This window comes from Aotus nancymaae, unplaced genomic scaffold (assembly GCF_030222135.1).
Source record: "Aotus nancymaae isolate 86718 unplaced genomic scaffold, 86718_ANA_hifiasm-v0.15.2.pri h1tg000022l_1, whole genome shotgun sequence".
Lineage (NCBI taxonomy): Eukaryota > Metazoa > Chordata > Mammalia > Primates > Aotidae > Aotus > Aotus nancymaae.
The window spans coordinates 35,817,220-35,845,196 of NW_026988435.1; the positions used below are offsets into that span (position 1 = coordinate 35,817,220).

Consider the following 27,977-nt stretch of genomic DNA (forward strand, 5'->3'; position numbering starts at 1 on the left):
CTTTGACAGGTCAAATCATATTTGTGAAGAGTCCACTTATGGCATTTATCAATCTAGACATGTTCACCAATTTGTGAGTTCCTTTAGCACAAATCTGTGAAAATCCTCTATCTGATAACTGAAATCATGTTTACTTCCTAAGGAAAAAAATCAAAGGCCATGCCACTCAAAAACTCCCTCTGCAGATGAATGCAAATCACCTCTAGAATTGCTAGCTGGGCCCTGGAAACTGTTGCAAGAAAAGTTGAACCTCTGTTCACCTGAGCCCAGCCAATGATGAATGAACTGGCTCTCCTGATAGCAAAATCACATATCACTAGCCGGAGGGAAGATCCAAATTCAGAGCTGGGCATCTGCTAAATGTCTATTGCTTTTGCACCATCATACAGTCAAAAAATTGTAAAAGGAACCATCTGTATCTAAAAGCCAACCTGTTCAAAGTAATGATAGACCAGGGCATAGCCTGTGGGACTCTTCACCCGCTAACCTCTGAATCAGGCTAGAGTAACCCAGTATCCTAAGGGCAAAGCATCCCATGACCTGCCTGCACTCGAACTGGAAGCATATGGGGGTCTCTCCTCCAGCGAGGATGCAATCTTAGACTCATTATTTTATCATTTTGGGCAGTGATTTTCAGAGTCGGGCCAAGTGTCTGTTTTTGCTTCAAGGATGTCAAGGGTGGGCTCAGGTATTTATTTCCCTTACTGTGGCTGGTGAACAGCTGTGGACTGAATGTTTGTGTGTTTCAAAATTCAAACACTGAAACCTAACTCCAAGGTGACAGCATTAGGAGGTGGGCCATTGGGAGGTGATTAGGTCATGGGGGGTAAAGCCCTTACAACAGGGACATGAGATCTCTCACCCCTTCTGCCATGTGAGGTTATAGTGAAAAGACAGCCGACCCTCAGCAGACACTGAATCTGCTCTGCCAGTGCTTTGATCTTGGACTTCCCAGCCTCCAGAGCTGTGAGAAATAAATCTGTGTTATTTATAAGCCACCCAGGCTATGGTATTCTGTCATCCATTCTGTCAAATGGATTAAGACATGAACCAGGCTGGGCATGGTGGCTCACGCGTCATCCCAGCACTTTGGGAGGCCAAGGCAGGCAGATCATGAGGTCAGGAGATCGAGGCCATCCCAGCTAACACAGTGAAACCTAATCTCTACTAAAAATGCAAAAAATTAGCCAGGCATGGTGGCATGTGCCTGTAGTCCCAGCTACTCAGGAGGCTGAGGCAGGAGAATCTTTTGAACCTGGAAGGTGGAGGTTGCAGGGAGTCAAGATCACTCCACTGCACTCCAGCCTGGGTGACAGAGTGAGTCTGTGTCTCAAAAAAAAAGGAGAAAAAAAAGACATGAACCGAAGAGGACAAAGCAGAGTCATAGATCCACAGGCTCACCACTGTGGGCTCAGATGTTAAAATCATCAGAGGCTGTCACCGGCCCACCCTAGAGAGGTCACTCATTTGTGCCCCTCAGTTGTGCCCTCATGGATGTCCACTCATCGCTGTCCACCAGAGACTTAGTCTCTACATTAGGTACAAGCCGAAACTTACTGTGTATTAAGCAGGTTTATTTCCAGATGCTTCACCTGGGGCCAGTTAATCTCTTTGGACTTTGGTTTCCTAACTCATGAGATGACAATAGTAGTTTCTAATTTGGCTGTTATGAGGTATAAATGAAAAAAAAAATGTATAGGCAAAGGATGGTGGGGAACGCAGGCACCAAGCACACAGTACAACTGTCTGGGAAATAGTAAAGTCTCAAAAATGCCAGCTGCCATTACCGTCATGTCTAGCATTGAACTTCTCCTGGGAATCAGCCGCCTCTCTCCTTGAACCCTCTCTAGGGCCAGTGGGGCTTTCAGCAATGTAGAGGGGCAACTCCTATCTTGCAAGGATCGGCGAGAGGTGGGGACAAGCCACTGACCGTCACTTCTCCAAGGGGGTGGTTGCTGAAACTCTGGAAGGGAATTGGCAGAGCTCAGACCCCCTCAAGGCTACTGTGCTCCAAGCACGTGGGAGTTCATTTCAAGCTTGATGCACATTCTTTGCTGAGCAATTGCCAAGGAACGAAGTAATCTTGTGACAAATACTGCCTGATGCTGTCAGTTTGCTGGTCGAAAGGGTTTTAGGTGGTGTCCAATTTTATTACTAGCATTCCTGGTCTCCATGAAAGAATCATGTAAGAAGACAAGTTATGTCAAAGGACAAAACCACAGACCCAGATGGGCACCACGCATATAACAGGCACTTGGTTTCCTTTTGATATTGACTCAAAGAGGGACTGGATTATAAAAACAGCAAGACCACATGCTTAAGCTGATCAGTAGTCTAACACTGGCTAGATGATGTTTGTTGATAAATTGATTTCTTGGGAAATCCTGGGCAAGCTCCTGGGGGTGACCCTGTGGTCCAACCGTCACTAGCTGTGACCTCAGATGAGTCAGCGAGTGGATGAAGTGAACATACACAGCATGGTGACGGAGCAGGCACCAGGGACCACCTGCCTCCCCATCACAGATGGCTTACAAATAAGCTACTCACATACTTCCTAAGATATGCTGCATCCAAACAGACCAAGCTCAGAGAGGCTTCTGAGGCAGACAGGGGCAGGGAAAGGATGGTTCTTCTCACACGGGTATTTAAGGAGTGTAGTGTTGGGGGTGAGTGACTTTTGGGTTAAGTTCTGCTGATTATATGAAGCAATGGAATAACTACCACTGCCAATGGAGTATTCATATTGCAGGTCAATAAGAATTTCTAATGATACTGAAGTAGTAGTTCCCTAAAGAGCTACTATGATCACATGGCTTGGTTAACTTTTTCTTACAAGTCTGAGCATGAATTTCACACACACAAGCCATACATTGACAAAGCCAGAACGTTCCTGAAATAAAATCACAGCATCTTACTGCATACACTACGTCATCCAAGGTCAAAACTCTTTCATAGAGACATTTAAATCTATAACTGAGTAAAAGGGAAAATAAGATGCAAATTTGCTTTTACAAAATTTGAAAATAAAAGAGTAAGGCACAAGACGCAGTCAGCTACACGCACTTTAGAGAACAGGGCTTTGCTATCGGGTCTGGGACCCCACACCCCGGGCAAGGCTGCCTGGCAGCAAGCAGGACCCATACCCATGCCCCCTCCACTTGCTCCCAGGGTTCGTCGTTACAGGATGGTGGGGAGCACAGGCACCAAGGCAGGAAGGCCTGGGCGGGGAGATGCCCCACGCCCTTCACTTTCCCTCAGTGCGCACACACCAAGTTCCCTCTAACCAGGGGAACAGGACCCTAGGCACCAAACATCAAGCATGAGGAAACGTCTGGGCCACTTCTGGTTGTCACAGGCGGTTTGACAGGCGTCTTGCGGATGCTAAAGTGCCAGAGTTCTCAGGCTACTTGGATGGTTTACAGTGATGATGAGTTAAGAGTCTTTAAATTCAAAGGCATCCTAGATACCCAGTTAGGATGATGGCAACCCCATTCATCCTGCGGTTGGTCACTGAGCCGCCTATGAAGCTGAGCCTAGAGTCATACCTGCATTCACAGGGAGACATCATCACCCTTTACGGTTTGTTTTCAGGATCTATTCTGATGAAGGAGACTTGAGAAGCTGGGAAACTACAGACGAATTTAAGTTTCAAGGTTGGATGAGTTTGCTACTCAACTTCCATCACAGCTGTAGCTTTCCCTCCCAGAATACAAGGCCTGACAGGCATCAACTAGGAGGCAAACTTCACCTTCAAGACTGGGAGATGCCTGGCTACAGTTAGACCCTGCAGCAGGGTTAGAGAAGTCTCTCCAGCAAGGCTGGGAGTCCAGCTTCCAATAGATCCATAGAGGGCCCAGAGAAAAAGGCACGCTGAGTGGCTGGCGGCCTCTAGTGGTCACTGCTGGTCATCAGCTTTCCTCCAATACAACCAGTTGTCATGAGAATACAAAACAATCAGGAAGAAAAAGAAAGTTTACTATTTTATCAAAGAAAACCCTCACATACTAAATAGTTGTCCTGAAACAAAAGCGATTTACACATTTTCTTCTGACTATGTATTTATTAAGTTCTAAAACCTTGAACAACTGCCTTGTAAAAATTCACACTAAAAGAAAACTAAGAAAACTAGATTTAACATCTTTTACAGAGAGTGGTAGGTGGCTTTTTTAGTTATAATTATTGTGCCCAGGAGAAACGTGAGCTCATGTTTTCGGAAGCGTCGTCAACTGGTGAACTTCATTTTGGTCTCCACTTTATGTCTTTTACTCCATGAAAATGTCTTTTCAAAGCAGTGTTATCCGCCCATGGAGAGTTTAAACAGGCGTCGTCATCATTTTCTTCTAATCTCTGGAAATAAATATGCTTTACTCAGGCAGGCATTTCAGGAAAGTGTTTTGCACATAAAGAGACTGAAGAAAGAGTTCGTGACCGACCTCCCCTCTCCCTGCATTCTAGAAGCAGGACACGTCCAAGTCTACTGCTGGGGGACACATGGCAGAACCCTGACAACCCTGCAGACAGAAGCTCTAGAAAGACTCCTCCCGGCACCCTGTAGAGCTGGCCGCTCCTCACCAGCCCCAGGTAAGGCATGTAGGCTACGCCTGGGCGCCAGCTCTGCGAAGAGCCCACCTGCCCCCGCTACCTTGAGCTCTTCTTGCCTCCTGTGATAGTACAGCATCAGCTGCTTCTGCTCCTCGCTACTGATGATGGGCTCTCGGGCTGGAGCGCCGTGTCCTCTCTGCAAAGAGCAGAGCAGAGCAGAGCAGAGCAAATTGTGGAATAAGGTGACAATCCTTAAAGTTACAACAAATGTTTTACAATTGCCTTTGCCAACTACTAAAAATAAACAGGTCCCCACGTCTGGTCAGCTGAAGTGAATCATCAAGGGAAGGCTTGGTCTTCAGCAGCCCTGAGCCCTGGACTCTCACTGTGGAGACCAGAGGCTGCACGAAGCCATCTCTGTCTCCATCATTCCCAAGGCAGACACTGCAGGCAGGTCCAGCGGGAAAGGGAGGACACTCAGAGCCACAGACTCTGGATCTAATAGGGTGGATGGCCCCATTTCCCCAAAATCACAGCCTGGTGACGTAGGAGGCACCGTAGGTATAGACAGAGCTACATGATGTCCTTCAAAGGTCTCCAGACTTTCCTCCTCCTCCCATACAGAGCATCCGCAGTTTGAAAAAGCCTAAATCAGTGTCGGGCTAAATTTTACATTTCAAGGAAAATATTTGTGTACTTGCAGCTCTATTTTTAAGGTTGAAATTAACATGTTTCCTCTCCCCCACATATTAAAACAAACTCTAGATATTGCCAATCAATCCATATTTTCCTCCAGTTTTTGCTGGTGTGCAGAAAGAGGATATTTTCAGTTTAAATTCAAGCCAATAGGATTAAAATATTTGTACCAGTAGTTTAAATCTTTCAGATTCAATGCACATTTTTATCAGTTTGAAGGGAAATAACAAAAAATACTGACGTGTTAAAGCAAAAGCACTTACTTGCTGAATCTTGGCGATGATTTTGGTCTTCTCATTTTTCCCCACGTAGTCTGAAAGCTGCTTTGTTCTTCTCAGCTCCTTGGCTGCCCACCACAGCTGCGCCTCTGACTCTTTAATGACGCTGAGCCCTGCCTGGGGCCAATCGTAAGAACTGGCTTTACTGTGTGTTCCCACCTGGGGGGCAGAGCCCAGCTGAGCTGTTTTCAGCAGGGGGCAGGGGACAGATTTCTCCCTGCGCTCACCATGGAAGGGCCTGACTCCCCCACCTCACTCAAAGTCCTGGCTGATTTCAGTACCTTCCCTGTTAAGTTTCCATTTATGCCCTGACTCAGTTAACTTCCTCCTCTGGGCAACAAGGAAATCCTATCTTTTTTGCACCTTGATCTACACAGTTCGTCTTAGATCTGTAGGCCACTGCCAGGGAAGGACACTGGCATCAGGCTGGGTGTTTAAATCGAGGTATAACGGGGCTGCCTGTGTACTTCTGCGTATTCCATTCATTTAAGATGGCTCGGCCGGGCGCGGTGGCTCAAGCCTGTAATCCCAGCACTTTGGGAGGCCGAGGCGGGTGGATCATGAGGTCAAGAGATCGAGACCATCCTGGTCAACATGGTGAAACCCCGTCTCTACTAATACAAAAAATTAGCTGGGCATGGTGGCGCGTGCCTGTAATCCCAGCTACTCAGCAGGCTGAGGCATGAGAATTGCCTGAACCCAGGAGGCGGAGGTTGCAGTGAGCCGAGATCGCGCCATTGCACTCCAGCCTGGGTAACAAGAGCGAAACTCCGTCTCAAAAAAAAAAGATGGCTTAGACAAAGAATATTGTCCAACAGCATAAGATGGAAGAAGGGAGAAAACCCAAGGAAAATGGAACATAAGGGTCAGAAAATAACATGAAGCAATAGGTAAGACTAGAAACATAAACTTCCATGCAAAGGGACTGATGCATTTGAGTAGAAATAGGAATAAATTAGGTAGCTGGCTTCTTAGTGGCCAAAGACAGCAGAAATGTTTTCAGTTACTCCTGAAGGGCAGCCTCACCAACTGTGTCCACTGCCTCCTGTGTATGGGGACCAAAGCCCTCAGCCATGAGTACCACACTGTCAGGGGCCACTCCTGAATTCAGAACTCTGCTCTGAAGCAGGGCATAGCAAACCTGACAGCTGTGTAGGGAGCAACACACTACATCCAGAAGAGAGGCATCTAATCCGAAGGGCTCTGGGGGGCCATGAACTCACCCTCCAGAGTGCCCACCCAAGAACTACATACCTGCGTTCCCGACAAATCTTCCTTATTTTCAAACTCCATCCGGATGGGATCATACGGTGGCAACCCCATGGGATAAACAATCATCACTGCGCCTCGAAGCTGGTCCAAGGCATCCTTCACCATCTCCATGGTAACACAGACACCGGCTTCCACTTGTTTCTGCAAGCAGAAAGTCATTGCTGTCACAGTGCGGCTAATAAATACAGTAAACTCGACCAAGATCTTGTACAAGACCCTTGCCAGAGACTTCCAGAGCAACAAAAAGAAATCAAACAGTTCTTGCTCCCAAAGTGACTACCATCTATTTTAGGGACTGAGCCAAGCACACCGCGGCCTACATGATAAAGCACAGATGGGAGCGAGGATCAGGAGATGCGGCAGAGGGAGCAGGCACTGCATGTGGGCCTCGAAGTGCAGACAGACTGAAGCGGTGGAGACGGCAGCAGGGTGCTTCAGGACAAGCAGGCGCCAGCCCCTCAGCTGGGGCAGGGAGGAAAGGAGAAGATGCGGCCAGCTCCAGCTGGCTGAGCTGGAGTTTGTTTTTGAATGGCCACAAAAGCCAGGCTGAGGAGTTCACATTTCCTCTCTTAGGCCAGGGCAGTGACTGCCTTTTCTGGGAAGGAGTGGTAATGCTGAGAGATTTATCATGTAGTTGGTATAGAACAGACCTAGTTAGCTGAGTACGGTGGCTCATGCCTTACGTAATCCCAGCATTTTGGGAGGCTGAGGTGGGTGGATCACCTGAGGTCAGCAGTTTGAGACCAGCCTGGCCAACATGGCGAAACCTGTCTCTACTAAAAATACAATTAGCTGGACGTGGTGGCAGGCATCTGTAATCCCAGCTACTCAGGAGGCTGAGGCAGGAGAACTGCTTGAACCCGGGAGGTGGAGGTTGGGTGAACCAAAATCATGCAACTGGACTCCAGCCTGGGCAACAGAGCAAGACTCTGTCTTAAAAAAAAAAAAAAAAGGAAAATAAAAAAAAAAAAAAGAACAGACCTAACTGGAGGGAGACCAGGTAGTAGGCTCTGAAGAGTACAGAGGACGGTGTGATAATAACAAATATATCTGGTCTTTGTTACTCAGTTCCAGGCACAGAGCTCCAAAACTCTTGGAATTTCCTGAGTGACAGGAGTGTCTGGTTATTTATAATGACCCCCTTCTCACCATACCTGAGTTTGTGCTAATACAGTAACTTGGTTTCAAGGAAGGGGCTGGCCATGCCAGGGAGACCAAGCACATGATTAGAGGGTTGGGGCTTTCAGCCTCAGCCCCTTCCTCCACCTCCAGGGGCTAGAGGTTGGCATCAAACACGTGGCCAGTGGTTTAACCAATCATGCCTACTGAACAAAAACTCCACAAAAATGCTGGATGTTATGGCTCAGTGAAGCTTCCTGATTGGTGAAGACACTGATGTGCTGGATGACACACATCAATGGGGGTGTTGTGGGAAGCTCCAATTTTGCAGTCAAGCTGGACACATGTATGGCTGGCCTGGGGACCTCATTTGCAGCTGGCGTCTGAAATAAGGGGAGTCTTGCTGGTGATCTTGCTGTTTAACTTGTGGGGTCTGATGCTAATTCCAGGCAGTCAGTGTCAGAATTGAAGGATCGGCCCTTGACCTGTGGGGTCTGCGCTATGTCTGAGTAGTTGGTGTCAGAATGGAATTGAATTGGCCGTCAGGACCCTGGTGGGCATCTGAATGCAAAAGGCTACAGAGGAGCCTTAAAGAAAGCCAGAGCTGTGGAGATGAAAGGAGGAAGTGGATTTAAGAGGCATCATGGAAGCAGACAGTACAGGACCCCACTTCAAACCTAGGTGTGACAGAATGAGGAAGTGTTGAAGATGACACTGAGGATTTGCCTATAAAACCAAGACATTGTAGTTCTCTTACTGGAAACAGAGAAGCTTGTAGGAGGTGCTGATTCTCAGGGACAAAACTCAGGGGGAGAGAAGGGAGGAAGCAGAGAGCTCATTTCTAGAAAACTGGACTTCAAAGTGCTGACCAGTGTTCAGATAAAACCATCTCGCAAACAGCTGGAAATTCAGGTTGCAAGTGAAGCAAGATGTCGGGGGAAAGCATGGAAGCTTCAGCTATCTCCAGAGGGTGGAATTTGCATTTGGCAGAGTAGATAAGATGCCAAGAGAGGAAGAGGGCAAAGGATAAAGAGTACTTTGAGAAGTACACAGGCAAAGGGAAGAAGTGAGGTTACCCAGAGAGGAGTTCCACATAAAAAGTGTGTGTGGCGAAAGGTGCAGAACAATGGCAGACCACCGTTTCCTTGCCATGGCCTGAGATGTGGTCACATGCCCAGATGCCATCACCATGCAAACACTAGACTCAACCAAGGCTTTTCCTGTAGGGCTTCATAGAGCCTTTTTACACAGATCCTTTACTACACTAACAGGCACAGAGCTTCAGGGCAGCCTTTGCTGAGGCTCTTCAAAGATTAGTGAAGAGCTTGATGAGTTTGAGAAATATTGCTTTAAAAATAACAGTTCAGCTGGGCACGGTGGCTCATGCCTATAATCCCAGCACTCTGGGAGGCTGAGGCAAGCAGATCACCTGAGGTCAGGAGTTCGAGACCAGCCTGACCAACATAGTGAAATCTCGTCTGTACTAAAAAATATACAAAATTAGTTGGGCGTGGTGGCACATGCCTGTAATCCCAGCTACTTGGGAGGCAGAGGCAGAAGAATTGCTTGAACCTGGGAGGCAAAGGGTGTGGTGAGCCAAGATCACGCCATTGTACTCCAGCCTGGGCAACAAGAGTGAAATTCTGTCTCAAACAAATAAAATAACAGTTTTGCTGAGCAAGTCAGGAGAAGCAGAAGGAAAAGTGGTTATCAATTGAGAGACTTGCAGTTGAGGGTGGTAGCAACTAATATCACCAACACACAAATACAAGCAACAGATACAGATACCACTTCTTTTAATAGCCTTAAATTCTTTTCCTACAGATACACATTATCTATATATTAATGGTATAAATGTTATGTTTCTCGCTCTATAAAGTAGCCTTTATATAAATACTGAAGATGATTACAAAAACTGATTTATATTAAATACATACTAAGTCAATCAAGCATCTGGAGAGCTACTCTATGGTCTGGAGAGCTACTCTATGGTCTGGAGAGCTACTCTATGGCCTCTACTTAGCTTTGTTAAGTTTTTCTGAAAGGTAAAAGAAATGAAATCAACATTTGTATCATACACATTTGTATTACACATGAACCTACATTTACACAAGCCAACAAAAATGTGTGTCTGCCTGTAGGAACTGAGAGGATTCTGGGCAACTGTCAGGATTATGAAAGGAAAAGCTGCGGCCTACCCCAAATACGCTTGTTTCCTTTGCCTCGGGAAGGCTGAAAGGGAAGCTGGCTGAGAGGTAACTCTGAAAGCTACAGTTGGAGTTTTATCTCAAAAGACAAGCTTTACAGCATCATTTAAAAAAGCCAACCTTAGATATTATTGCTTTGGCTTCTTCTATAGTCTTCTTTAACACTTGCTTCATTTTCTCATTTGGAGCTATGAAAATAAAAAGGAGAGAGGGAGAGACAGAGCTGTCAAATACATAGCCTCTTCAAAACTCTTCTGAAATATCTCAATCCCTTCTGTCTGAGTCAGGGGTAAGTGAACTGAGAGAGTGCAAGTGTGGAATTTAGGGAAGAGAGGCAAAAAACTTCGCTGTGGGAAATTAGGTGAAGATCTCTTCCCAAGAGGAGAGAACTGGAGTGTGCTTTCTGCAAAGTGGCAAAGGCTACAAAAAACCAGAAATGCATGTCGTTGGATGAACAGGGTCAGTGAACTTTTTCTGGAAACGGACAGATAGTAAAATATTCTAGGCTTTGCAGGCTACACAGTCTTGTTGGGTGTAGTTACTCAGCTCTGCCATAGCAGCACAAAAGGAAACAGTACTTAAATGAATGGGGTGGCTGCATCCCCAAACAATTTTATTTACATGAAAAGGCAACTGGCTGAATTTGGCCTATAGCCTATAATTTGCTGACCCCTAGATCAGGAAGAAATAATAACTTGAAAGCTTAGAAACAAACAAACAAACAAAATGAACATGAAATGCCCAAATATAGGTAAAATGGGACAAGTTGAAAGCATATATTCCTAGTAAATAACACTATTAATAAGACATTGAAAATATTAGAAACACAAGACTGTATTAGAATAGAGGTGGTTAGGCCAGGCGCAGTGGCTTACGCTTATAACCCCAGCACTTTGGGAAGCCGAAGCGGGTACATCACCTGAGGTCAGGAATTCGAGACCAGCCTGGCCAACACGGTGAAACCCCGTCTCTACTAAAAATACAAAAATTAGTCAGGCGAGGTGGCAGGTGCCTGCAATCCCAGCTACTCTGGAGGCTGAGGCAAGAGAATTGCTTGAACCCGGGAGGCAGAGGTTGCAGTGAGCTGAGACTATGCTACTGTACTCCAGCCTGGGCCACAGAGTGAGACTCCGTCTCAAACAAAACAAAACAAAACAAAACAAAAACGTATTAAGGATGAATACTGAACTGTTAACTGGCTCTCATATTTTTTTCTTCATTGATATAATTCCTTCTGAAAATTAGACTCTCTCTAGATTGAGAATGAGTTTAGGTAAGAAAGATATGGAAGACAACCATTTTTCAGATTAACATTCAAAGGAAATAGTACTAGGAATTCCTACTATCCCTGATATTTTAAAAAATATATTTTTGAGCTTGTAAAGGACTTACAGGGATCCTGTCCTTCTGCTCCTAACAGTGTTTTAGGGCTGATCTATTACAGCTTTTTAAATGGAGCTTTTAATGCAGGTTAAAAGAATAAGCTATCAAAAAGGATTATTATCAATTCCACATGATCAGCCAAATACTGAAAGGAGAAGAATCTCTTCAGTGTTTTGCCACGTACTAAAGTGCTCGGCCCCAGAGAGAGGCATGTCCTTGATGAGTGAAGTCCCTGTGCTGACATTCCTTCCCTTTCCTCTTTCACACAGTATCTCTAAAGATACCCTGACCTCTGCAAACAGTAACGAAACACAACTTTGAATACATTTCAGTAAGTATCTGCCAACAATTATTAGGTTGAACCACATGAAGTTGCCAATACTCAACCATTTTTGACCTACAGAAGGGAAAGGGTCATTTCATCTGGTTCATCGAATATATTTAAAAGCGAGCCGCAACTTATTAAGAGCAAGACAAAACTTCCTTTATCTACCTAATTCATCCTAGATTAGAGTTTTATCACAGGAGCTACAGAGTGCAGTATTTTGTAAGTCTATAGAGAAATGATGAGGTCGATTTTTGAACGAAAAGAACTGCTTTCTCACACCTGTAATCCCAACACTTTGGGAGGCTGAGGCGGGCAGATCACTTGAGGTCAGGAGTTTGAGACCAGCCTAACCAACATGGTGAAACCCTGTCTCTACTAAAAATTCAAAAATTAGCCAGGCGTGGTGGCGCATGCCTCTAGTCCCAGCTACTCAGGAGGCTGAGGCAGGAGAATTGCTTGAAGCTGAAAGGAGGTTGCAGTGAGCTGAGATCACACCACTGCACTCCAGCCTGGGCAATAGTGCAAGACTCTGTCTCAAAAAAAAAGGAACTGTTTTCATACTATGGATATATCAAGCATGCACATAGAAGAGAAATGCTCACTTACCCTGTCCATTCCTTCGTCCAATATCATCCTTTTTAAATACAGCACCGCCGCTGGGTATACATTTTTCACCCCACTCATCCTTTAATTTCAATTCTTCAATCTGATCATCAGTCAGTCCTTGCATATTAGGAGGGAGAAATATGCCATGTTCTGCTAATTCTTCCATTTCTTAAAAATAAGCAAAAGACAGTATCATAGTCATCATCATAACATCTTATACCCCACTGGAATGTAGGCTGCCAAGGGCCGAGGGTCTTGCCCATCTGGCTCACTATTTTGTGGAACAAACATTTATATGTTACTTGCTAAGTGCCAGACCTGGCCTAGACCCTTGACAAAGAGTCACTGATCCACCCATCCTCAGCCAACAGCACTGGGAGCTCAGGAACTCGCCACCTGTCCTAGGCAGTCAGCCTGTAGATTCTGTGCTCCAAACATTTGTGCTATCTTGTGCTTCCTGGAACTCAGGAGGGGCAAAATTACTACTCATTGAACACCTGAATATATAATCGCATGGGTTTTATAGTTTTCCAAGTGCGTTGACATGGACTATCTCATTTAATTTAAACTTGTACATTAGGCAAGGCAGTTATGAACTTCCCCCCACATTCCTTACTTTACGGTTGTATCATGTCAGGCTTGCTCCGATGACACAGCTGCAGCTGATTTTTTTTTTTTTTTTTGAGATGGAGTCTCACTGTATCACCCAGATTGGAGTTCAGTGGCGCGATTTCAGCTCACTGCAACCTCCACCTCCTGGGTTCAAGCAATTCTCCTGCCTCAGCCTCCTGAATAGCTGGGATTACAGGTGATCACCACCATGCCCCGCTAATTTCTGTATTTTAGTAGACAGGGTTTTGCTATGTTGACTAGGCTGGTCTCAAACTCCTGGCCTCAAGTGATCCACCCACCTCAGCCTCCCAAAGTGCTGGGATTACAGGCATGAGCCACTGAACCTGGCCTGAGACCTTCATGTCAAGACTTCATAAATAATTTATACAAATCAGTGGGGAAGATTTAAAGCAGCTTACATCCCTCAAAGGTAGCAGAGATGGGACAAGAGACTTGGGTTTCTAGTATCATGTTCACTATTCAAAAATATGGCTATTTTTCCTAATCCTTATATTTTCACCCTAAAACCAGTCCACATTTTAACCTTGCAAAATCACCTTCCTTCCTTCCTGTGAAGGAGGCACCTGGATCTAGGTGTTCCCATAACACTGTGTGAGGACATCACCTGACCTGAAAGAACACATTATGAACAAATGGTATAACTGAATGGGATGTTTCTTGTCTCTCTCCCCATTGCAGTCTAAGCTACTTATTTCTTAAAAATAAAGGGAGGTTAGACAACATCTATCACAGTCATCATTATAACACCTCATACCCCATTGGAATGTAAGCTTCCGGGGGTCAGGGGTCTTGCTAATCTGGCTCACTGTGTTATGGAACAAACATTTATATGCCACTTGCGATGTGCCTGGACCTCTGACATGGGGGCACAGGACTGGTCTTATTCATCCTTGTCTTTTTTTTCTCTGACACAGGGCCTCACTCTTGTCAGCCAGGCAGGAGTGCAGTGGTGGAATCTCAGCTCACTGCAGCCTCCGCCTCCTGGGTTCAAGTGATTCTCATGCCTCAGCCTCCTGAGTAGCTGGGACCACAGGCATGCGCTAGCATGCCAAGCTCTGTTTTATATTTTTAGTAGAGACAGGGTTTCACCATGTTGCCCAGGCTGATCTAGAACTCCTAAGCTCAAGGGATCTGCCTGCCTCAGCTTCTCAAAGTGTTAGGATTACCTATGTGAACCACGGTGCCTGGCCCCATCCTTATCTTCTGAAGGCTGAGCACTAGTGCCTCCCTGAGTCACAGCTGACACTGGTGACCGCAGAATAAATCAATGAATTTTAAGTTCACTAATGTGACTCCTAGCATTCAGCACATTTCCAATTTATAATGTTCTAAAAAAGAAGATGAATTCCTTTTCTCCTCAAATGCTTTAACTTAAAAATAACATTTAATATTGAGTTTGTGCTGGAAGCTCAATTACGAAACTACACATAAGTTTCATGAAAAGAACCATGACCCTCAAGAATTTCTCCATGGTGCAAAAATTACATATTCATGCAATGTAATAAATACATTTAATAATAAGTCACATAAATAAATGTACTATTTATTACAAATAACTGTTTATATTTTCTATATGTACATAATGACAGTTATATAAACACTTAGTAATATCAGGAAGTATCATCCTGTCAAGTTCAAAAGCTATCCGTTTAATGCAGTAGCTACTCGCTGCACTTGGTGATTTAAATTTATTTAAATTAATTAAAATGAGCCGGGCACGGTGGCTCACATCTGTAATCCCAGCACTTTGCTGGGGGAGATCACCTGAGGTCAGGAGTTCGAGACCAACCTGGCCAACTTGGTAAAACCGTCTCTACTAAAGATAGAAAAACCAGCTGAGCGTGGTGGCAGGAGCCCGTAATCCCAGGTACTTGGGAGCTGAGGCAGGAGAAATGGCTTCAACCCGGAGGTGAAGGTTGCAGTGAGCTGAGATTGCGCCACTGCACTCCAGCCTGGGCGACAGAGTGAGACCCTGTCTCTATACACACACACACACACACACACACACACACACACAGCGCCGCAACGCGACCAACAGGCCGTTTTTAGGGCGGAGAAAGATCGCCAAGGCTTCTTCAACTGTAAGGGGCCGTCCTAAAGCCAAGTGGTTCGCTGCTTTACCTCGAACGACGCAAAATAGGAAATTCAGCTTTTAAAAGCCCACCCAGTTCTCATCTCACCTCTCACACCGGTTAATTGCACTAAATCTGCTCTTCGGCCCGTCCTTTCGGCTCCCTCCTCCCTCCCCAGCCCGTTTCCACTTATTAGCAGCACCCCAAATGCTGGCGCCGAAAGACACCTGGGCCCGCCTCTCCGCCGGGGATGCCAGACCGGCCGGACCTTCTCCGGTTCCTTATTCATCTCCGGTTAACCCCGGCGTCCCGTTTCACCCCCCGGCTGCTGCAAATCTCTTCGATAATCTTCACAAACCTGACCCTTCGCCCCAGCCTGCCCCTCTTTCTCCATCCCACGCCCGTCTCTCGGTCTGTCCCGGACCGGGTGCGCCCGCGAGCCGCACCTGAGCAGAGGCGCTGCACCTTGAGTCGCCCATTGTAGACCCGGGCCACCTGCACCGTGAGCTCCTCCAGCTCGGTGCTCCCAGGCGCCTGCAGCAGGAACTGGCTCTCGTCGCCCCGCTTCACGTGTAGCAGAACCATGGCAGTCCCGCCGAGGCGCTGAGGCGGTGAGAAGGCCCGAGTTACGTGGCCCGCGGGTCCGGCCGGCCAAGGGTCTCTGGATCGCGAGCAGCCGCGACGCACTAACCGCCGCTCAGAAGCCGGAACCTCAGGCTCCCACGTCCGCTGTGCGCGAGGGAAACCGCACTCACTCCCGGAAGTAGCTGTTGCTAGGAGCAACAGTGAAACAGAGAGGAGCCGCCAGTTCAAGCTCTGAACCCGAACGGGGAAGGCTGGGGTGCGCGGAGGCCCAGCAATCTACGTCCGTACGTAGCTACTGCCGGGGCAACTATCCACACAGCCTGAGAGGGCAGCTGATTCTGGCCGGACAGGCGGAACGGGATTAGCGGAGCCCCCTCCCGGAAGTGGCTGTTGTCTGGACAACTTTCCAAACACAGACCAAGCCGCTGAAGGGGAGGGCGGACTGCCCAATCGATTGGTCTGGGGCCCGAGATTCCACTCAGGGAGATACGTGGGCTGAGCTTGAGAGTTACTAGATGGGGAATGGGAGGGACAGCGGGTACCACAGGCTCCGAATTCCGCAGCAGCCTTCCCACACACAACCGCCCCACATCACACCGTCCCTTCCGCCGCCCTCGGGCTCTACTTCCGGCAATGCCTCCACGCTGCTTCCGGCCTGGGAAAGTTAGGCGGCGGTAACTTGGAACTCTGTCGCAGCTGTTTGCGTGAGTCTGCTTTTCAGGACAGAGGGGCCAGGGCGAGTGTCTGCACTTCTTCGTTCAGGCTGATTTGGATGGCGTAGCTAGGGTAGCTGCAGCGGCTCCTTCCAGAGCGACCCTCTCCAAATTATCCAGCTATCCTCTAGCGGTCTCTTGTTGAAGGCAATCGGCGTCAGTCGCTGTTTCTTCCGGGCGCCTCAGATCGAGTCACTGCTCCCATGGAACTTATATTTTAGTGTGAGAAAGAGAAAACAAAAATAAATGGACAGGCCAGGCGCTGTGGCTTACGCCTGTAATCCCAGCGCTTTGGAAAGCCGAGGCGAGCGGATCACCTGAGGTCAGGAGTTCGAAACCAGCCTGGCCAACATGGTGAAACCCCGTCTCTACTAAAAATACAAAAATTAGCGGAACGTAGTGGCGCGTACCTGTAATTTCAGCTACTAGGGAGCCTGAGGTAGGAGAATCGCTTGAACCCGGGAGGCGGAGGTTGCAGTGAGCCGAGATCGTGCCACTACACTGGGCGACAGAGTGAGACTGTGTCTCAAAAATAATAAATAAATAAACGGACAATACAAATGCAAACACAGGTCTAAAGAAAACTAAACAGGTTGATGGACTTCTTAGATTGGATGATCAGGGAATGCCTTAAGGGGTGCTAATTTGCAGAGTTCTTAGAACGATGAGTCTAGGCGAGATAGTGCAAGGCCTCTGCTCGTTACCTCGTGGTTCTTGGAGGGGAGCAGTGCTGAGTACATATTGATTTGACTGTTACAAGCCCTGCTACTACTTCCTGTTCCTTAAGCTTTGGAACTTTGGTCTTTTTGGTTGAAACTGCATCCTGGGGAGTGTGTTGCGGAGGGGGTGTGTGGGGAGAAAGTGTATGACCGTAGGCCCGGAAATGCCCAAAGCCAATCCGGGCTTCATAGGAAGATGGATAGACTGATAGTGGATAGAAGGGGGATGGAGCCTTGGGAGAGGGGAAGATGTGTTATTATTTCTAGCATGTTGAGGCAGGGATCACCCAAATCCTCGAACAGGCAGTACTGGTCTGATTGGCAAATGTCTCCCCAGAGGGAGAAATGGGCTGCTATGTTTTCTTAGCTCCTGACTGCTGGCCAGAATTCGATTTCTCCTGATTCGAATTCTGTACTCATCAGCTTCTTAAAATTTTACAGTATAGCCTCTCTGATAGAGAGCTACATGTCCACAACTTACATATTTTACAGGCTCTCAATGTCATTTTTAATAATATTGAGAAATGTAGATAATTGTTGCATAAGAACCCATCTACTGACCATCCAGTTTTGTTTTTGTTTTTGTTTTTGTTTTAAAGACGGGTTTCACGATGTTGGTCAGGCTGGTCTTGAACTCCCAACCTCAGGTGATCCTCCCGCCTTGGCCTCCAAAGTGCTTGGATTATAGGCGTAAGCCACCACGCCCTGGCAGTTTTGTTTAAATATGTAGCTTAGTAATCATCTAGTGATTATTAAAATCACCACAAATCAAGCCTGTGCAATATCTTTAAATTTGTCAGCCCTGGTATTTGTTGTCCTCTTAACTTTATTATAACTGCATTCTGTTCAGCATTTTCTTTTCTTTCTTTCTTTTTTTTGTTTTTGACAAAGCCACTCTTGTGGCCCAGGCTGGAGTGCAGTGGCATGATCTTGACTCACGGCAACCTCCGCCTCCTGGGTTCCAGCAACTCTTCTGCCTCAGCCTCCTGAGTAGCTGGAATTACAGGCACTTACCACCACGCCTGGCTAATTTTTGTACTTTTAGTAGAGACGGGGTTTCGCCATGTTGGCCAGGCTGGTCTCAAACTCCTGACCTCAGGTGATCTGCCTGCCTCGGCCTCCCAAAGCGCTGGGATTACAGGCATGAGCCACCACGCCTGACCTTGTTCAGCATTTTCTTAAGGTCCTTTTCTTCTCATACAGGTCATGTCTTAAAAATCTGTGGTTAGCTCTTTCGTGGTGTGGTTTCAGCAATCATAAATCATTTGAAGCCTGTTGTCTTGCCCTCAGGCACCCAAGTGAGTTCTGATTCTGAAGACCAAGATGACACCTATATGGTCTTGTGAGTTGGCTAGTTTTCTCTTAGTATTTTAGGCGCTGTTGCCTTTTTAGATGAAGAGCATCTTATGACCCCTTGTATCTGTTAAGCAATCCATCATGATTGACTTCCCGGTCTGGATCATTTATGAGTCATTCATGATGGCTGCTGGATGTCAAGCAGCCAGAAAGGAAAAGTGCAGATTTTACTCTATTGATTGCTTTTTTGTTATTTTTTTTTTAGGTCCTAACACACTACAGATACAGTTAAAGCCCCGACATATCTCTCTCTAATCCCATTCTCTTCTTCCCCTTCTCCAGAGGTAAACTGCTATTCTGAATTTGGTGTTTATCATTTCCATTGCATGTTTTTTTATACCATTAACACATGTATGTACCCCTAAAAATATATCCTCTTGTGTATTTTAAATTTTATATAAATGGTGTCTTATTATTTTGTAACTTGCTTTATGACTACATGGTGAGATTTTCTGTTATGTTATTTTCACTGTTGTCAACTATTCCACTGTATGGCTATGCCACTCCATTCCCCTATTGACATTTATTTCTGGTTTTCTCATGCTCCACAGGTCCTAGTTTCTTTAGAAGTCAGATTTCTTGTTGATAGGGTAGTTGAATTTTACCTGACATTGTTAAATTGCTCTTTCAAGCTGATGTGCTGGTTTACCCTTTATTTTTTTTGAGACAGAGTCTCACTCTGTCGCCAGGCTAGAGTGCAGTGGCACGATCTCGGATCACTGCAACCTCTGACTTCCGGGTTCAAGTGATTCTCCTGCCTCAGCCTCCCAAGTAGCTGGGACTATAGGCACACGCCACCACGCCCAGCTAATTTTTGTATTTTTAGTAGAGACAGAGTTTCACCACGTTGGCCAGGATGGTCTCAATCTCATGACCTTGTGATCCACCCACCTCGGCCTCCCAAAGGGCTGGGATTACAGGCATGTGCCACTGCCTCCAGCCCAGTTTACCCTCACCGACCATGTAAGAGTTCCCCTCTCTCCGTATAATTGGTAATCCTTGATATGGTCATACTTATTTTTCTAACATTAATAAATTGATGTGTTGATATATACATCAGTTTTTGTGAGTTTGCTTATCACATGTCTATCACCCTTGCTGTAGTTTCTGGCCCTGCAGAGCTCAGAATCTGGCTGTGGGTGATGTAAAAAGGATGAAAACTAAGCTACAGACTGGAGAAGTATCTGCAAACCATATATCCAACAAAAGATGAGTAGAATCTAGAATATATAAATAATTCTCAAAACTCAGCAGTAAAAACGAAATCCATTTAGAAAATGGGCAAAATACCACAGAGACTTCACTGAATATAAGATGGCAAATAATCACTTGAAAAGATCTTCAGGCCAGGCACGGTGGCTCAAGCCTGTAATCCCAGCACTTTGAGAGGCTGAGGTGGCCAGATCACCTGAGGTCAGGAGTTCGAGACCAGCCTGGCCAAAATGGTGAAACCCATCTCTACTAAAAACACAAAAAATTAGCTGGGCGTGGTGGCAGATGCCTGTAATCACAGCTACTTGGGAGGCTGAGGCAGGAGAATCGCTGGAACCCAGGAGGCAGAGGTTGCAGTGAACCAAGATTGTGCCACTGTACTCCAGCCTTGTTGACATAGCACAACTCCAAATTAAAAAAACAAAACAAAACAAAAAAACAAGAAAAGATCTTCATCATTAGCTATTAGGGAAATGTAAATTAAAACCACAATAAAATATCCCCTACTATAATGGCTAAAATAAAAAATAGTGACAACAGCAAATGAGGACAAGAATATGGAGAAGCTGGGTTACTTGTGCATTGCTGATGGGAATGTAAAATGGTAGGCACTCTGGAAAAGTTTCAGATTTTAAACAACTGAAGCATGCCATTACCCTATGATCAAGCAATTGCAGTCTTGGGTATTTATCCGAGAGATATGAAAACTTATGTTCACAGCAGCTCTGTTTGTAATAGCCCACAAACTGGAAACAACCCAGGGGTCGTTCAGTGGACGAATGGTTAAATAAACAGTACATCCCTACCATGGAATACTACTCGGCAATAAAAAGGAACAACAGACAGTACACGCAACCTAGATGAATCTCCAGAGAATTATGCTGAGTGAAAAAAAGTCAACCCCAAAAGATTACATACCACAATTCAATTTACATAACGTTATTGAAGTGAGAAGATTATAGATGTGGAGATCAGATTAGTGGTTGCCAGAGGATAAGGGCAGGGGAAAAGAAAATGGGATGAAAGGGCAGTGGGAAAAGGGCAACATGAGGGCTCCTTATGGTGATGGAAATGGTCTGTATCATTAGTGTCTTGGTCATGCTCTGGTACTGTAGTTCTTGCAAGATATGACTCCTGGGGGCAAGTGGGTAAAGGGGTAGGTACATGGATCTCTGTATTCTTATGGTAAAGGGGCACATGGGATCTCTGTATTAACCTAGAAGTATCTTAAAATATTTTTTAAGCCAATAATTCTGTAAGTTCTTAATAAAAGTTAATGAACACAAACTAAGAAGGTAAGAATTTCAAATATCAATCAGGACTGAAAAAGGCAATACTAGCCTTGGCCTTTTTTTTAAATTTTTTTTTGAGATAGGAGCTTGGTCCATCACCCAGGCTACAGTGTGGCGGTGTGATCATAGCTCAGTCATTGCAGCCTTGATCTCCTGGACTCAAGTGATGCCCTCCCTCAGCATTCTGAGTAGCTGGGACTACAGGCATGCATCACCATGCCCAGGTAATTCATTTTTACCAGAGGTGAAGTCTATGTTGCCCAGGCTGGTCTTGAACTCCTAGGCTCAAGCAATCCTCCTGCCTGAGCCTCCTAAAATGTTGGGAGTACAGGCATGAGCCATTTCACCTTGCCTAGCCTTGCCTCTTAATTTGGGTCTTTTTAGGCAGTCCCTTTTTCACTCTGGTTATTTGTGTCCCAATTCCTCTTTGCCCCCCTGTTGTTCCTTCTACTTTGGGTAAGAAATATCACCATTTATGTCATGTGTTATTTTCAAGTCAGCATGATTTTGAATGAGGGCCTCTCATCAAATAAGTGCATGAACTTTTTTTTTTTTTTTTTGAGATGGGAGTCTTGCTGTGTCACCCAGGCTGGAGTGCAGTGGCACGATCTCAGCTCACTGCAACCTCCGCCTCCTGGGTTCAAGCAATTCTTCTGCCTTTGCCTCCTGAGTAGCTGGGATTACAGGCCTGAGCCACCGTGCCCGGCTAATTTTTTTTGTATTTTTAGTAGAGACAGGGTTTCACCATGTTGGCTAGGCAAGGCATGGAGTTTTAATAATGATTAGTAATCTCAGAAAATTTTCCTTCCTGCTTTTAGAGGAAGCACTATCTTGAGAAATGAAAATAAGGTATTGAATTAAAATACCTGATTTGGCAAGAAGGGTTAAGCTTATTTTCTTTTTTGGCGAGGGGTGGTGGTTAAGCTTATTTTCTTTGAATGTCACTAAACTTGTCTATGTGTAAAGTACAAGGAAAATGGCTGAGAAAAATTCTTCCCTTTTGAGCAAAGAAGTCAGCATGGTAAAGACAGATATATTTATTTCATATGACAGCACATTTCACAGGATATGTACAGAATGTCTGTGTACCATTGACTTTAATACTGTATTTCTATAAAGTTTATAGTTATAAATATTGTATGCCACATAAGCAATAAAATTCTTACATATAAACAGCAATCTACTATAGAACACAGAGTTCACAAAGAGATCCTTAGTGTCTAACTTCTGCTCTGCTTTAAACAGAACTAGTAAATATTTAATAATACACAGAATAATGGCAAGTTATTTGCAGCATACCTTTAACTTTCATAACTTTGTGCATTTTCAGCAACTTGCCAAGTATAATTTTCCTGATAAAGGCTGGGCTGCTGATATGTATATTTTAGACAGTAGTTTATATTCAATAAGAAACATTGCTCACACAACTGCAATTTGCACTACTGAAGTTCACCTAACAATGAATTATCTTGCTAATGGAGAGCAAATACCATATGCACTAGTCACATGGATGTTAAAGCCACAGTTTCAACAAGTTAATTCACATTTTGAAGCACACTGCTTATAATAATACTGCTTTTTAAAAGACACTACTGCTGAAATGATTAGAACCTCCAAAAAGCACAACATAAAACTCACAAGAGTTATATTTCTAACAGCAAATTCTGGCTGTTAGCAGAGAGGATTACTTCTATAAATATAGTATTTTGATAACATTTGAGCATTTAGAAAAATGCTTTTTTTCTAATAGATTTGCCTTATGTTGTAAGTGCAGTGCAGTTTGCTGTGCTTTTAACATTTTACATATTTGTAGCCATGAATGCTATTTTTTTGATATTCCTTCAATGTACATCTTTAAAGGCTAAGTGTGGACATAGGAATTTAGGTGGACATATACAACTCTTTATATAAAAGGAATGTTAATATAAGTAAGTCTTAATGGGTAAAGATGATTGTAACTTAAACTGACAAGGAAACAACTATTGCTCAGGAGTTTTCTGATTGGTTTACTTAATGATATCAAAATACTACATTCTGTAAAAATTCTGTATACTTCATAAAATTAACAAAAGCAGGATCAGTTGCATATTGGCAGTGCAGGAGATGAAATCCACGGCTAATTTGAGGTATAGCCTCTAAAAACTTAAGCAGCATCATAGATGTGTTATATAGCCTCTTAAGAGGGAGCGGGGGTAACACACACTGGGTATAACCCAATTCAAAGCACTCAGGGGATGGCTGCTTTCCCTGCCAAAAAGTTCCAGAGCAAAAGCAGCAAAAAGAAAATATGGGAGGGATATGAGCAATGTATACTTGAACATAGGAAGAGAAGAGCGTATGGTTAGCTCTAATATTTCTCACTGAACTTGGTGGTATGTACCTTCCCTCCATACAAGGCCATAGTGCTTTTTTGGGAGTGCTAGAATATCTGTCTACTTGACAGTGACCACAAAATAGGCTGTTTCCAGCTGCAAGAACCTCCTCCTGGCGAAAAGCATATGAAGGTGCTGGAGTGAAAAGTAACATGGTTGTATGTATTTGAAGGGGTTGGGTGTGGAATGGTAGAAAATTCTGATTCTGTGGTGAGATTATTCTAGTCTTGGAAAAAAAAAAAATGAAAAGTCCAAATTACATTTGCAGCCATCTTTTTGGTAATGTGATATTGAAAAAGGGACTCTGTTGGAATTTTTAGGTATAATTTGGTCCAAGTTATATCCTAGAAATTAAACTATGAATTGTAAAAATATGTAAATGTATATAGAAGTACATGTGTTTCTATGTATTATGTATGTACACATAGGTATACTTTTTTTTTAAGCAATGCCTTTCAACACTCTGTTTGCTGTAACCTTGGCAGCTCTTTGGTAAATACTCATAGATACCAACTGTCAACAAGTATGAGAGGGCTGGTGGAAATGTCAGCTGAAAATTGGGTGGGCTTTTTGAGATTCTTCAGAAGACTGACCAAAAAAATTTCTGAATAAGGATTGTTTTCTAAAGTACTTTTAAACACTTTTTTATGGCTACTACTGTCTTCTAGTCATCCAAAGAGAAATACATCAAAACTCCAGTTAACAATGAGAAGGGTTTTTCCTTATTTCCAATATACACATATTCCAACTCTGTACACATAAAATAGTGGTGTTTTGTGAAGATATCAGTGCACTTAACAATGACTTATTGCACATAATGAAATACTAATGCCCAATTCTCTTGGCTCTATCCTGACAAAAGCAAATACCCACTGTCTTCCATCGTGTGGTGCTATCTTTCTGTAAAGTCCATTAATACCCACTGTCTTCCATCGTGTGGTGCTATCTTTCTGTAAAGTCCATTGTGGGTGATGCCTTAGAGGCCAAGGTAGTGAAAGGATCTACGGGAGGGCTGGTGCCGGGTGGGACAGGAGGTGGAGGAGGTCTTCGTGATGGCAACACACAAAAAGAGACATTTGTACCTTTATTCCAGTCATCATTCAATGTCAGGTTGGAGCCAGAAAATGAACTTGGCTGATTACCCAGTAAGTCTGAACAAGCTGATTTTGACTTCGCTTTCACACCAAAGTCCTCTTCTTCCTCGAAGGTTACCCATCCTTTTGGGTTGCTAATTTTTAATGCAGACTGGCCCTGTAGATCAAAACTGTCCATAAACCCATCAAGTGAAGATGAAGCCTTGCTTTTGTTATGACCAAGAGGCTGAAGAGAAGGGAAAGGACTGATAGTAACGGGCTCTTCTTTGGAGAACCATGAAGTTGCCTCTGATTCTTGAGACTCGGCTCTAAATGGGTTTCCAGGAGCAGCAGTACTGTCACTGAAAGGATTTGTCCTGATCAAGCCAGTAATAAATGGATTTGGAGAACTTCGCATATTTTCCTGGGATTGACTCCAAGCTGGAATTGGAGGCATTGTTGGCATGCAACTTACAGAACTCAAAGTATTAACATTACTTTGTGTTGCAGAAGGCAACTGAATCAACCTCTGTGGATCTGGGGTTGGAACAGGTGACGTTTGAACAGATAGCTGAGCCTTTGATACAGCAAGCAGATTAAATGACAGATCTTCAAATGGGTCAATCTTTAATGGTGATTCTCGTGCGACACCAGAGATTCCATTTGTTTTTACCTGCAAAAGAAAGAAAGCACTGGAAAATCAGTTTATATTTACTCTTAATACCCCCTATTCTTCCTGTCTCAGTTATTCTTCCCATTTTAGGGGCAAGCAGTAAATTTAGAAACTAAAAAGTAACTTTGTGTAGTTTGTTACTCTGGTGGTTTAAATAAGATGAAACAGCTAAAATCTTTAAAAACTTCTTTCTAAATAAATCCTTTCTAATTAAATCCATTTTTTAAATCCCTCAAAATCAGATATAGCTTATTTCATTCATGCAAGGTTTGAAAATGGTAAGGAGAATTGTACAGAATTAACAAATTTGTTCATGCCCAGTTCTATCACATTTCAGCAGGAATTTAAATCCATACTTAGAACTTTGCTAAATCTATAAACTTCCAACACCCATCTATGATGATGATGTGGTTTCATTGTTCTTTTAAGTATGTTTTTATTTCAAATTAATGTTACCATGGAAATTCAATTTTATAGATAAAATTAATTCTATTAGCATATTTTATTCATAAGATGAAGACTGCATCTTTCCCTCTTCTACTTGGCAAAATAAATTTTGAGAGTTCTTTGCCTTTTTTTTTTGGAGACCATGTCTCACGCTGTCACCCAGACCAGACAGTAATGGCACAATTTTGGCTCACTGCAACCTCCACCTCCCGGGTTCAAGTGATTCTTGTGCCTCAGCCTCCTGAGTGTCTGGTGTTACAGGTGTGTGCCACCACACCCAGCTAATTTTTTGTATTTTAGTAGAGATGGGGTTTCACCATGTTGCCCAGGCTGGTCCCGAACTCCTGAGCTCAGGAATCTACCTGCCTCAGTCTCCCAAAGTGCTAGGATTACAGGCATGAGCCATCGTGCCCAGCACAGGTGACTTTTAATGTAAGCTCTCCTTTGTGGAATAAACTGAGTAATGTGAGGCTGGGTGCAGAGGCTCATGCCTATAATCCCTCCACTTTGGGAGGCCGAGGTGGGTGGATCACCTGAGGTCAGGAGTTCGAGACCAGTCTGGCCAACATTATGAAACCCTGTGTCTACTAAAAATACAAAAAATTAGCTGGGCATCGTGGCGTGCGCCTATCATCATAGGCTGAGGCAGGAGAATCGCTTGAACCTGGGAGGCAGAGGTTGCAGTGAGCTGAGATTACGCCACTGCACTCAAGCCTGGGCAAAAAATGCAAAACTCTGTCTCAACAAAACAAAACAAAACAAAAAAACTGAGTAATGTGGCAACTTTCTATAAAAAATTGACCTTCCTGTCTTGTAAAAATGTTCCAAAACAGATATCCTATTAGTGACCAAATACAACCATTGCTTAAAACCAGAGGAAAAAAAAATCCCATTTTCTTTTTTTTTTTACCCGTACATGTCTACAACCACACTAAAGATGTGCCTGGAGTGCTGCCTGGTCCTTTCTGTGTGACAGAGTTGGCTGTGAACTGTTATCAGTAGGAAGAATGCTTGGAATCCCTTCATGGGCACCACAAGTTTACACTCTTGCCCTAAATTCCTTGGTCCCTAGTCCATAAAGAAGCTGGCTGGAGTGGAGCATAGCCAAGGGACTGAACACAGCCAACTGATCAGATGAAGGGAAAGAGCTATGATTCTGGCCTCATGAACAAATTAGCTCATCAGGCATTCATCATTAATTTTCAAAAAAAAATTATACAATTCTTAAAACTAGGGTTGAATGTCCATTAAGTATATAATAGGGTTAAGTGTTTTAAACTAGGGTTTTAAGAATTATATACTTAATGAACACTTATGCTAACTCAAGAAAACTTCACGGTTGGATAGGACAGGGCAAAAAAAATTTCAGTTCAAGACTGGCAAAGTAATAAAATGAGCACTGCCCAAAAGGAATCTGGATAGCTGTTAAAGCAAAATAACTATACTTTCATGAAATATATTGGAAAAAAAGAGCAGCAGTCCCAATACAATGTAACTGCACAATATGAAACACTTAGTTACTGCTTAAGAGCAGGAAGGCTGTTCACTTGTAGAAGGAAATGGTGTGGATGACTTCATCAGTGAGTAACTTTCAACTATCTCTTTTATTCAACTCTCCTAGAAAATGCTTTATAATTGATTGAGAAAGTATACTTTTCTTCAAACTTAGTATGATAAATTTGTACAAAATTAAAGACAAAACATGTCACAGACTTTAAACTGTATTCTAAATGTCCTAGGTAAGTAGACCTATATATGGAAATGTTCTTAAGGAAATTTATGTAGACATTATAAAATTAACTCTATATTACCAAAAATCTTTGGACTATTTATAGTTATTATAAAATGGAAATATTTGTGTCTGAGTCAAAATTCTCCTATGGCAGATAGAACCGTCCATAATACAGACATTATAGGGAAGGAGAATTTTGTGCTCTGCCAGCTTGGAATAGAAGTCACCTGCTGCATAAATGCTATACATTTAAATATCTTTATTTTCATATATAAGAAAATTTTTATTTCAAAATAAGTTAATTTGACAGAATCAGGATCATTTTCCCCAATCAGACTTGAAATTACAATGACAGCCACATCGCCATTCATAACATTAGAATTAATTTGTAATCTAAGCAGGATGTGTGATGACAATATTAAAACTGGTGCTATTTTTACAGAGAAGGGTGTTGGAAGGAACTTTAAATAATCTCATTATAATGTTACTTTCATCTTTCTAAACCATCAATTCTTCCTTGCCAATAACAATCTTGCTACTAAAACTGTTTGAAAAAATATTTCCCCCAAATAGTTTTTCCTAAAAAAAAAAAATACTGAAGTTTGTGTTTATGTAATTACATAAATGCCATTGTTAAAACCAAGAACCAATCTGGTTTTGCCAAATG

The 27,977-nt window shown here is 43.8% G+C and overlaps 2 protein-coding genes across 9 annotated transcripts in view; both read right to left on the reverse strand.

The window, feature by feature from the left end:
* Nucleotides 1-3,954: 3,954 nt before the first annotated feature.
* Nucleotides 3,955-16,313, reverse strand: CFAP298 (cilia and flagella associated protein 298). Its single transcript, XM_012446399.3, is given in 8 exon segments — nt 3,955-4,347; nt 4,643-4,738; nt 5,502-5,633; nt 6,771-6,929; nt 10,235-10,302; nt 12,432-12,599; nt 15,583-16,297; nt 16,299-16,313. Coding segments are annotated over 8 exon segments (1,464 nt in total). The 3' UTR covers nt 3,955-4,236.
* Nucleotides 16,314-22,026: 5,713 nt separating this feature from the next.
* The window catches only part of SYNJ1 (synaptojanin 1), an 86,320-nt gene continuing 80,369 nt past the window's right edge, over nt 22,027-27,977 (reverse strand). For 4 of the 8 annotated variants that reach the window (XM_012446344.2, XM_012446360.2, XM_064380098.1 and 1 more), the window contains one exon: nt 22,027-25,131. In XM_012446344.2, coding sequence (XP_012301767.2) covers nt 24,328-25,131 — 804 coding nt within the window. In that variant the 3' untranslated portion in view covers nt 22,027-24,327. The remainder of the gene's footprint in view (nt 25,132-27,977) is intronic. The other 4 variants (XM_012446374.2, XM_012446385.2, XM_012446380.2 and 1 more) reach the window with 1 other exon arrangement.